General features: G+C 49.0%; 1 protein-coding gene across 2 annotated transcripts; it reads right to left on the bottom strand.

Moving 5' to 3' along the window:
• Positions 1-559: 559 nt before the first annotated feature.
• Positions 560-7,933, bottom strand: ACP2 (acid phosphatase 2, lysosomal). 2 transcript variants are annotated; one of them, XM_079929920.1, is made up of 11 exons: positions 7,261-7,265; positions 7,066-7,161; positions 6,648-6,734; positions 5,611-5,763; positions 5,403-5,501; positions 5,234-5,323; positions 4,647-4,779; positions 3,769-3,851; positions 3,548-3,654; positions 3,285-3,460; positions 560-967 (listed from the first exon to the last, which is right to left on the bottom strand). In XM_079929920.1, exons 3-11 carry the CDS (start codon positions 6,726-6,728, stop codon positions 576-578), a joined length of 1,314 nt encoding a protein of 437 aa, XP_079786046.1. In that variant the 5' UTR covers positions 6,729-6,734; positions 7,066-7,161; positions 7,261-7,265; the 3' UTR covers positions 560-575. The 2 variants fall into 2 exon arrangements, with proteins under 2 accessions (XP_079786046.1, XP_079786047.1); XM_079929921.1 differs by lacking the exon at positions 7,261-7,265 and adding an exon at positions 7,741-7,933 and having other exon boundaries at positions 704-969.
• Positions 7,934-12,226: the final 4,293 nt, after the last annotated feature.

Here is a 12,226-nt window from a genome sequence, read left to right as displayed (position 1 = left end):
AAGGCACAGAAAACAGCACTAAGAGTCCAAAACCTTCATTCTCTGGAAGCTGTCTCAGCCCTATTCTGGGCCACAGTCAGGAGCTATTCAGCTCACAACCTGCCAGCTGGAGATCCCTGGCAGATCCCAGGAGATCCCAGCCTAGATGAGAGGGATAGTAGTTTCGTGATTCTGTACAACTCACGCCCCCACACCTCCCCCAACTCCCTCCCAAGTACCCACATCCTTCCGACCTGCTCAAGGTGCAGGGGTGACAAAGATGCTGGAAGCATTATGTCTGACTCCAGTTAATGGTGGCTTCAGCTGGACAAAGGAAAACTTCGCTGGCTGGCTCTAGGGTGATCTGGTTCCTTGGTGGCCAGTGTTTGTACCCCCAGTGTTTTGCAGTTTTTCCCACTAAAATAAGCACTGAGAGGCAAGACTGTGTCCTCTGGGCCATTTGCCAAACACTCTGGGTTGGAAGAGAGAGTGAGCAGGGCTTGATGGAGAGGCAAAGTAGATCAAGTGGCAACTCCTTCAGCCTTTTTATCCTAGGTCCTGAGTGAAACTTGAATACTCGTCTACATTTCAGGTCCTTAGAAGGGAGCATGCAGGAGGCAAATCCTGTTTGGAGAAAGCCAGCGTCCAACATAGTACTTGGTTAACGTCAGGCACATGAATGCTGAGTGACAGGTGCCACAGGCCAAGCTGAGCCCCACTTGTTCATCTAGGCTGGGGTGACCAGAGGGAGGCCCAACCCAGGGTCTCCTGTCCATGGGCTGGGGAGCAGCAACAGTCAGGAGCAAGGCCCAGCCCACCTCCCCGAGGAGGCAGAGGGAAGGGGGCTGAGTGGTTGTCAGGCATGGTCCTCCCCGTCTGGAACGTGGCGGTAGCCAGGAGGCTGGGCCTGCATCCGGAAGAGGACGGTGAGGAGCAGCACTATGAGAAGGAAGAGGATGGAGCCACATACAGCCAAGGCCACGATCACCTCTGGGCACGGGGCAGGGAGGGCGAGAGAAAGGTCATGTCAGTGTTCATTCAGCAAATATCTGAGTGCCTACCACATGCCAGGTGCTGTTCTTACAATGGGGATATCACAGAGGGCCAAGACAAAGTCTCCCTTGTAGATTTTACATTCTAGGAGAGGAGATGCCATGACAGGCAAATGATAGACATGATGGATTAGTGGCAAATGCCATAAAGGAAAACAAAGCAGGGTAAGGGGGAAATGATGGAGAGGTAGGTCAGTCAGGGAAGGTGTCACTGAGAAAGTGACCATTTGAACCTGGAGTCACTGAGACATACAAAAGATCTGAGAGAAGAGTGTCCTGAGGCCAGGGGTCAGGGGGTGGGGTGGGTGGACGGGAAGCAAATGCAAAAGGGAATTTGCTTGGCATGTTCTAGGACCAGCAAGAAAGTCAGTATCACTAGAGCAGAATACACAAGCACAGGAGATGAGGGCAGAGGACCAGACCAAGTAGGGCCTGGAGGCCATGGTAAAGAACTTGGGTTTTTTGTTTTTGTTTTGTTTTTTAATTTATTTTTCTTATTTATTTTTGGCTGTGTTGGGTCTTTGTTGCTGCATGTGGGCTTTCTCTAGCTGCAGCGAGCAGGGGCTACTCTTCGTTGTGGTGCGCGGGCTTCTCATTGCAGTGGCTTCTCTTGTTGCGGAGCACGGGCTCTAGGCGCACGGGCTCAGTAGTTGTGGCACGCGGGCTCAGTAGTTGTGGCTCACGGGCTTAGTAGTTGTGGCTCGCGGGCTTTAGAGCACAGGCTAAGTAGCTGTGGTACACGGGCTTAGTTGCTCCGCGGCATGTGGGATCTTCCCAGACCAGGGCTCGAACCCGTGTCCCCCGCATTGGCAGGTGGACTCTTAACCACTGTGCCACCAGGGAAGCCCAAGAACTTGGGTTTTATTCCAAATGTAATGGGAAGCCACTGGAAGATTCTGAGAAGAGTAGTGATGTGAACTGATTTATGTTTAAAAAAAATTAACTCTGTTGTGCTGAAACACTGGTAGAGCCAAGAACAGAATCAGAAAGAACGTTAGGAAGCTTTTCAGTACTTCAGGCAAGAGATGATGGCAGACAGGGCTAGGGAGCAAGAGCGTGTACTTCAAAGATTGGGCTGGTAGGATCTGCTAGTGGTCTGGAGGTGGGGTCTGAGGAAGAGGGTATTCAGAATAGCGCTTTGGGTTATGCTATACACCTAGGTGGCTAATGCGCCATTTACTAAGGTGGGGAAGGCTGGAGGAAGAGCAGATTTGGGGGAAGAGCATTTGGATGGATGGATTTTTTTGAGCATTTGGATTTAGACTTCAACTGTGACATGCCTTAGTTGACATCCATGTAGAGACCTCAAGTCAGCAGCTGGATATGTGAACCTGCAGCTCAGAGAAGAGGTCATGAATCTGTGAGTCATAAAAAGACAGAACTTAGCATGGAGATGGTAATATAAGGCTGGGTAAGCTCACCTTGGGAGCAGGCATGGATGGGGAAAGAGCGAGGCTGAGCCCTGGGCCATCCACTGGTTAGTGGGGAGGAGAAGCTAGTAAAGGAAGCTGCCTATGAGTTAGGAGAAGAATCAGAGAAGCCAAGGAAGTGTTTAAGGAAGGAGTGATCGATTCTGTAATGCTGCTGAGAGGTGAGAGAAGCTAAGAATTGGTCACTGGCTTTGGTAAGAGGAGGTCATTGGTCCTTGACAAGAGTGGTTTCCATGGAGTGGCAGGTGACATAAGACTGTCCAGTGTGAGTCTGAGAGAATGGGCACTGAGGTAGTGACACCAGAGTCTAGGCAACCCTTTGAAGGATTACACCCGAAAAGGGGAGAGAGAAAAGGAGTGGCAGCTGGAGAAGGACGTGGGCCAAAGAGGTTTTTTTAGGCTTTGAGATGACACTGATCCAGGAGAGCAGTAACACTGAGCACCGGGGTCCGTGCGGAGGTGAGAAGAGATGGACCCAGAGTGTAAGTGGAAAGGCTGGCTCCAAGTGGTGGCTTGTACCAGCGAGTAAGCTGGAACACCTGGTGGTAGGAGGACAAGACAGTTTTCTCCCAGTTGCTTTTATTTTCTCTTAGTATAAGAAGAGGGGCATTGCCTGAGGGTGAGAAGTACGTCTCAGGGTGGGAAATTAACTGTCTAGGGATAGGATGGGCCTCGCCCCAAACCATGCAGCGTCTGAGCTGGCTAAAGGACTGCCATCCCTGCAACAGGACGGCTGGAAGTGCATCAGCTCTCTCGAGACCTGTGGATATGAATTGTAAGCTGTTCTGGGACACGGCCAGCATGGAGGCAGGCAGCAGCTCACCTGTGTCTGCAGGACTGCTTGCCAGCCGGCACTCCTGCTGCCAATCCTTGGGCACAACAGGCTCTGTGAGGCGAAGGAAGTCCTGCAGCGGGCAGCGGTGAGGGCAGCCAGGCAGGATCAGCGGCCAGGGGGCCTTGTTACTCTCATTCCGAAAGTACATTTCCACTGAGAAATTCCTGAGGGTTGATAGGAGACAAGATGGGAGCTGCCCACAGTCCCCACGTGAGCGCCTCTCCTCAGGGCAGACCCATAGCTCCACTCACCCAGTATCTTCCTGGTACAGTTCAAATATGTGGCAGGACGCATAGGGGGCTTGTTCACCATTGTAGACATCCAACGCCATTTGCAGAGCAACCAGGGTGGTGTCGTGCTGTAAGAGAGAAGGGCTCCCCATCAGCACTGCCCCCCACACCCCCAGGCGCTGAAGAGAGGAGAGATCCAGCTCCTACGTGACGTCAGCACACTGGGGACCGTGGAAGCTTACCGCAGAGTAGACCAGCAGCTTAGGGAGCTGGGAGGTGGTTGCCATCAGGGTCAGGTTCTTCCGTATCTGAGCCAGCAGGACTCCTGAAGGAGAGAGTCCCCAGTGTCAGTGGCTACAGCCATCACCGTCTTCTGACTAGACCTATCTGAGGTCCTCTCCCCCTCTGCCAGTCCTGGGTCTGATCACCAGCACAGAGAACGCTTTAGATTCAGGGGAACCACGCAAACTCTACAGCAGCCCCTGCTCTCTAATAACTTCCAAATTTACAGAAGGAAGCAAGACAAAACAAGATATCTATATTTCTCACAGGTGCGGAAACCTGCCCATTTATTTATAAAGGAGCTACGAGGCCCTGCCCATGTTTGAAGAATTACTCCAGTTGGGAATAAATATAAACTTAAGATTGCTTCAGAGCACACAGGATGGGGGCTCCAGGCCAGGGGAACTGTGTCATGTGTAGGCTCTGAAAACTTTCTAGATGTTGGAAAGGTCTGGCAGCTGGCACTCCCTTGGGTGCTCAGATGAAGAAACTGACGTGTATTACTCTCAGCGTCCTTTCAGAGTGGCCCCTGGTGGTCCTCTGGAGGTAGGAAGTCATTTGAGGGAAGGGAGGGTCTTCTGACATGGGTGAAACTTAAGGATATGAATGGCAGAAAAGCACAAAAACCTAACTGTGGTCACTCACACAGTGACAAACATGCTAAGTATCTGCAGAACTGGGGAGACTGGATGGCTGACGGGATAACTAGGGGGATCTGGTTCTGAAAGAGCAGAGAACACCTCAGGCAGAGAAGTAAGCATGTAAGAAGCCCCCAGTAGCAGATGTCTAATGCTGTAGGGTTCTGACAGGGGAGTGACATGCTGCTTTTGTCACTCACCCCCCTGCAGCCGGGCCTTCTCTGCCTGCTCGTAGATCCCGAAGAGGAAGCGGAAGCTGAAGTCCTTTAGCCGGCTCAGACGCTGCATGGTTTGGGGCGAGGCCCAGGGCGGCAGGACCAGCCCGTGTGTCTGCTGTGTACGGCAGCGGGCAGGTTAGCTCCCCAGCCTAGGCCAGAGCCTCTCCGGAGAGCAGCTCTCTTCCCACGTGGGACAGTACCTGTGTGTGTGTGTGTGTGAGAGAGGGGAGGGAGAGGAGAGGCAGAGGGACTGGAACCAGGAGACTTAGGCTGTAGGGAACAGGAAAGCAGGCTTGGGAGCGAGAAGTGTGACTCAGCAGAATGGAGTCAGATACCACGAGAGCTCTGGGTGGACAGAAGCAGGAACTGCTGACGACTGATAAACTATTTCCCACTCTGAGGTTCTTTTTCACCCGTGAGGGAAGTTCCCTTGTTTCACAAGAGGTGGCTTGCTTGGACCTCCCCAGTAAGCATGGTGTCCAGGCACTGTGTTCTACTTGGCCTGGTCACCTAGGCCTGTCGAGGTATGAGAGAAGAGTGGTCACACCGGGGACCCTGAGCCGGCTCACCTCACAGAAAAGTGTGTCGTAGACATTCCAGATGGTCTCCAGTGTCAGGTCCGTAAGCCCTGTCTCGTTGGCCACCATATCCAGAAATTGCTATGAAAAATGGATCAGGGGATCAGTCCTGCCCTGGGGGAAAGGACAGTGTGGTGACCTCCACCTCAGCCCCACTCACTGCATTCTGAATACTCTCATTCTGATACTCCGGTGTCCGCCGGGTCTCGTTCTGCAGCTGTTCAAAACGGGGACATGGGCCCAATGGGAACTTCAGCAGCTGCAGACCAAAGCGGGGAAGCAGAGGCAGAGAAGGAGTCGGGGATCAGCAGGCCAACGGCCAGAATTGTCCCTGTCACCACCTCTAGGGAAGAGCTGGCTGGTCTTACCCTGTCCTCGGCAATGGGCACAGTGTGGACGGGGATAGGCTGCCAAGAGATGTTTGGGTTAAAGCGCTGCATCCCGTCGGGAGGGAAGAGTCCAGCCAGGTTGGCCTCAGCACTCATGAGAGTCCGGTCAAAGTCTGTACTTCGCACATAAACCTGCAGAGATGACAACATAAGTCTCATCTGTGGGAGCGGGGTGGGAGAGCTCTGGCCCCTCACTGGGGCTCCAGGGGTGGTTCTGTTCTTGATGGTCACCTAGCAAATTATAAATCAACCATGCATCTGGCCCTCTCCCCTTCTCTGGCCTTCCTCATCCCTCTTCCCAGCCAAGGGCCACTCAGCTGGGGGCGTAGCTGTCCCCCATCTGTGAAGAACTCCTGTGGGAATGGCTCTAGTTCAAAGCCCCTCCCAGTCCAAAGTGCTTAGTCAACAAGGCTCTCAGGTCTGTCTGCTTGCCTGGTTTATTACAACACCTGTTTCCCTATCTAGGCCTGGGTCCTTAAGGGCAGAAACTGCCTTCAATCACACCTCCCTTTATAACTGTCTTAGAGACCAGGAGAGGAAATAAAATAAGGAACAGAGATATTTGCTTGTGAAAAGGGAGGAATAAGCTGTGAGAAAGGGCAAGATCAGGATACGGCTGGCCCTCAAGGAAACAATAACAACATCTAGGCACAAAGATCAGATCTGTATGGCGCACCATTATGTGCAATGCTAGCATAGTGCCTGCCCCATAACAGGTACTCAGTAAGTGTCTTGGATGGAAAGCCTGAGTTACTTCACAGAGTCAGAAACTACTGTGCTAGATCCTTAAGTCAGCTTGGATGCTTGATCACTTTTGCCTCTCTCCAAGCCAAGCAGGGGCAACTCAGCCTCTAGGGTTTTGTTTTAGACAGCCCTTGGATGTCTTGTCCTGTAGTTGTGCTGTAACTAAAAGTGCATGGAGGGAGGCGTGCCCAGCCTCACCCGTAGTCTCCCTGAGGGCAGAGGGTGAGAACAGCACTTCCCATTTCCCTTGCCTCTAGAACTCCCAGCCTTACCTCTTGCCGGTGGTAAGAGGTGTTGAGGAAGTCATGGTAGCGCTGTCGCAGAGCCTGGCCCAGCTCCCAGTGCTGTAGCATCCCCTCCTGTGGGCAAACCCAAGGGTTAAGAGGCCCACAGGGAAGGGATGGCTCACAATTACCACAGGGCCTAGCCACTATTGCTTTCTAAGTTCCTGGTTGAAAGTAGGAGTGGATTAATCTGATACCAGGAGTCATTTATTAAGTGGCCGACTGTGCATGGCATTATGTATGCCCATTTTAATCTAGGCACAGATGAAAGTAAGATTAAGAAATGTGGTCAAAATGAGCACCCACATGGGAAAAGGCAGTTTGGTGAGGCCCCAAGCTCTGCAGCCTGCTCTAGAGGTCACTCATTCTACAGCTCATCCTGAGAGAGAGCTGGCTTCTGACCCACCTTGGTTAGCTGACCAAATCCCTGGGGCCATTCGTCTTCCTGATAGGGGTCCTTGGGGTATGTCTTCACTGGCGAACGGTCTCCATGTCGGTACAGCTGAGGGAAGAAAATGGTTAGCCTACAGGTCAGAAGGGTCCCCTCGATGTGGACACAGAGCCAAACTCTGCCCCATGTTGAGAAGGAGCCGTCACTCACTCTGGGAAGCCTTAACTCTACCAACTGCAAAAGACCCCAACTCAGAAGTCAGTAACTTCCTCCAGGTTCCAGAGGTTCTAACTTGGCTAAGCAATGTCACTGGAGACCTTGGGAAAATCAAAAGTACAGGTGGGAAAGGAAAAGAAATAAAAGCAATGCAGATGGTGGGGGAAACTGGAAAAAAAATCACCAAAGGTTTTCTTCGCGAGCCTCTTACCATTCAGCTACATCCCTGTCCCAAGGCAGACTCACCCGACCTATCCTCTAATACTGAACTCCGTACACCCTGCCCCCCCAAATACCCCAGAGCTTCACAAAAACTGCGAACCCTGGCCTCCAACCCCGCAGGCCGGTCGTCTCTTCTTAAACCAGCTCCTCCTCCAATGGACCCCAGACCCCAGCAAAGCCCCGCCCATCCCTCCACCCGCAGGCCGGTGCCCTCCTAGCACTGGCGAGCCCTTGGCGACCCCATCTCATTACCAAGGTAACGAAACGCAGACGCCGGGCCTGGGTAGGTGGCATCACCATCAGGTTAACACCAAGGAAGAGCTGGAGAAGAGCCACCCAGCTCCAGCCGAACTGTCTGCCCGCCATCACCGCTGTAGTCTGTGCAGCAAAGAGGCTGGAACCCGCTGAGTGGCACTTGCAGCAGCCGCCCGGACGCACCCTTAAGGACACACGCCGGAAGTGCTCTCGCCGCCATCTTGCTAAAGGTGGGGACAGGGATGGAGGGAGGAGGAATCATGTAGGGAATTCCTGTAGGAGGTTCGCGATCCCGCCGTGGCGGAGAAGCGTGGGAATGTAGCGCGACCTCGCCCTGCAGAAAGGGCTTGAAGACCTCGTCTTGGTAAAGAGAACACTGAGCGTGGGTTTTGCCTCTGCCCGCGGAGACCCAGTACCAAGGTGGCTCTTGTATTAGGCCGGACCGTGGCCGGCACAGCAAGCGACCCCCTCGGGCCGGGGTGCTGCCGGGCCTGACCTAGAGCGAGAGCGGGTGCAGAATTGGGGCGAGGGGTGGTATAGGGCGCCTTTCTCCACACCCCTTCCTTCGGGTGGAATTTGAGCCTTGGCACTGGCTCTCTTCCCCGGAAGAAGTCTTGTTTTGGGTGTAGGGCACAGCGTGTAAACAGCCCTTTGGACTCCTGTGTCCCTGAGGTTGGTCCCAGTGTAGCCAATGCTCATTTCCTGAGCAAAGCTTCAGGACTCCTCTCACTCCCCCTTCCAGTCCTTTCCCTGTCCTCCCACCCGTCCACTTCCAAGTTTTAGTTAATTAGAATCAAGATGTCATGCCTCTTCTCAAAGGAGTTGGGTTGCACAGGATGTTCAGACTTTGCAAAACCAAAGCAGTGAATCCGTAGGGGCGAAATTTCAGACCAGTGGGGAGATATATAGGGGTAAGGGGAAGGAGCATATACGGTGGGAGTAGGTGGGGTTTCCACAGAATCAGAGAGGCCCTCTTGGCACTGACCATTAGGATACAGGTGCAGCCAGTTGGCTTCAGGGCTTTGTGACTCAGCTTGGGGGGACTCACAGCTCCAGGAGGTCAGATCGTAGGCCCTTGGGATGCTTTGATTTAGATCTGCCCCCTAGTAGCAAACCACCTCAGATCACTGGAGAAATAAAACGTGATCAGAATATATGGAAGAAAGCAGGGTCAGTATCTTGCCCCATGACTCCAGATTGAATTATTTATATATACCTCAGGATCTAAACATTACTTCCAGAATTGTTATGGAGAAGCGAATAGAAATTGAGAGCTGGAGACTAGGTAGTCAAAAAGTTAGCCTTATTTAGTCACAAGCCCCCCCCCCCTTTTTTTCTGAATTTTATTTACTTTTTATACAGCAGGTTCTTATTAGTTATCTATTTTATGTATATTAGTGTGTATGTCAATCCCAGTCTCCCAATTCATCACACCATCACCACCCCCACCCCCGCCACTTTCCCCCCTGGTGTCCATACGTTTGTTCTCTACATCTGTATCTCTATTTCTGCCCTGCAAATCAGTTCATCTGTACCATTTTTCTAGGTTCCACATATACGCGTTAATATACGATATTTGTTTTTCTCTTTCTGGCTTACTTCACTCTGTATGACAGTCTCTAGATCCATCCACGTCTCTACAAATGACCCAATTTCGTTCCTTTTTATGGCTGAGTAATATTCCATTGTATATATGTACCACATCTTTATCCATTCATCTGTTGATGGGCATTTAGGTTGCTTCCGTGACCTGGCTATTGTAAGCATAGTGCTGCAATGAACATTGGGGTGCATGTGTCTTTCTGAATTATGGTTTTCTCTGGGTATATTCCCAGGAGTGGGATTGCTAGCTCATATGGTAATTTTATTTTTAGTTTTTTAAGGAACCTCCATACTGTCCTCTGTAGTGGCTGTATCAATTTACATTCCCACCAACAGTGCAGGAGGTTCCCTTTTCTCCACTCCCTCTCCAGCATTTGTTGTTTGTAGATTTTCTTTTTTTTCTTTTTTTTGCAGTACGCGGGCCTTTCACTGTTGTGGCCTCTCCCGTTGCGGAGCATAGGCTCCGGACGCACAGGCTCAGGGGCCATGGCTCACGGGCCCAGCCGCTCCGCGGCATGTGGGATCCTCCCGGACCGGGGCACGAACCCGCGTCCCCTGCATCGGCAAACGGACTCTCAACCACTGCGCCACCAGGGGAGCCCTGTTTGTAGATTTTCTGATGATGCCCATTCTAACTGGTATGAGGTGATACCTCATTGTAGTTTTGATTTGCACCTCTCTAATAATTAGTGATGTTGAGCAGCTTTTCATGTGCTTCTTGGCCATCTGTATGTCTTCTTTGGAGAAATGTCTGTTTAGGTCTTCTGCCCATTTTTTGATTGGGTTGTTTGTTTTTCTAATATTGAGCTGCATAAACTGTTCATATATTTTGGAGATTAATCCTTTGTCCGTTGATTCGTTTGCAAATATTTCCCGTTCCGAGGGTTGTCTTTTTGTCTTGATTGTAGTTTCCGTTGCTTTGCAAAAGCTTTTAAGTTTCATTGGGTCCCATTTGTTTATTTTTGTTTTTATTTCCATTTCTCTAGGAGGTGGATCAAAAAAGATCTTGCTGTGATTTATGTCAAAGAGTGTTCTTCCTATGTTTTCCTCTAAGAATTTTATAGTGTCCGGTCTTACATTTAGGTCTCTAATCCATTTTGAGTTTATTTTTGTGTATGGTATTAGGGAGTGTTCTAATTTCATTCTTTTACATGTAGCTGTCCAGCTTTCCCAGCACCACCTATTGAAGAGACTGTCTTTTCTCCATTGTATATCCTTGCCTCCTTTGTCATAGATAAGTTGACTATAGGTGCGTGGGTTTATCTCTGGGCTTTCTATCCTTTTCCATTGATCTGTATTTCTGTTTTTGTGCCAGAATCATATTGTCTTGATTACTGTAGCTTTATAGTATAGTCTGAAGTCAGGGAGTCTGATTCCTCCAGCTCCGTTTTTTCCCCTCAAGACTGCTTTGGCTATTTGGGGTCTTTTGTGTCTCCATACAAATTTTAAGATTTTTTGTTCTAGTTCTGTAAAAAATGCCATTGGTAAATTGATAGGGATTGCATTGAATCTGTAGATTGCTTTGAGTAGTATAGTCATTTGCACAATATTGTTTCTTCCAATCCAAGGACATGGTATATCTCTCCATCTCTTGCTGTCATCTTTGATTTCTTTCATCAGTGTCTTATAGTTTTCTGAGTACAGGTCTTTTACCTCCTTAGGTAGGTTTATTCCTAGGTATTTTATTCTTTTTGTTGCAGTGGTGAATGGGATTGTTTCCTTAATTTCTCTTTCTGATCTTTCGTTGTTAGTGTATAGGAATGCAAGAGATTTCTGTGCATTAATTTTGTATCTTGCAACTTTACCAAATTCATTGATTAGCTCTAGTTTTCTGGTGGCATCTTTAGGATTCTCTATGTATAGTATCATGTCATCTGCCAACAGTGACAGTTTTACTTCTTCTTTTCCAATTTGTATCCCTTTTATTTCTTTTTCTTCTCTGATTGCCATGGCTAGGACTTCCAAAACTATGTTGAATAATAGTGGTGAGAGTGGACATCCTTGTCTTGTTCCTGATCTTAGAGGAAATGCTTTCAGTTTTTCACCATTGAGAATGATGTTTGCTGTGGGTTTGTTGTATATGGCCTTTATTTATTATGTTGAGGTAGCCTCCCTCTATTCCCACTTTCTGGAGAGTTTTTATCATAAATGGATGTTGAATTCTGTCAAAAGCTTTTTCTGCATGAGATGATCATATGGTTTTTACTCTTTAATTTGTTAATATTTGTTAATATGTGTTTCCTTATTAATTGTCTGCTTGGAAGATCTGTCCATTGGTGTAAGTGAGGTGTTAAAATCCCCCACTATTATGGTGTTACTGTCGATTTCCTCTTTTATAGCTGTTAGCAGTTGCCTTACGTACTGAGGTGCTCCTATGTTGGGTGTGTATATATTTATAATTGTTATATCTTCTTCTTGGATTGATCCCTTGATCATTATGTAGTGTCCTTCCTTGTCTCTTGTAACATTCTTTATTTTAAAGTCTATTTTATCTGATAAAAGTATTGCTACTCCAGCTTTCTTTTGATTTCCATTTGCATGGAATATCTTTTTCCATCCTCTCACTTTCAGTCTATATGTGTCCTTAGGTCTGAAGTGGATCTCTTGTAGACAGCATATATATGGGTCTTGTTTTTGTATGCATTCAGCAAGCCTGTGTCTTTTGGTTGGAGCATTTAATCCATTCACATTTAAGGTAATTATTGATATGTATGTTCCTATTACCATATTCTTAATTGTTTTGGGTTTGTTTTTGTAGGTCCTTTTCTTTTCTTGTGTTTCCCACTTACAGAAGTTCCTTTAGCATTTGTTGTAGAGCTGGTTTGGTGGTACTGAATTCTCTTAGCTTTTGTTTGTCTGTAAAGCTTTTGATTTCTCCTTT

The sequence above is a fragment of the Stenella coeruleoalba genome (genome assembly GCF_951394435.1).
Source record: "Stenella coeruleoalba genome assembly, chromosome: 8".
Classification (NCBI taxonomy): Eukaryota; Metazoa; Chordata; class Mammalia; order Artiodactyla; family Delphinidae; genus Stenella; species Stenella coeruleoalba.
Note: the sequence above shows the minus strand (reverse complement) of the source record. Positions and strands in the feature narration are given on the sequence as shown.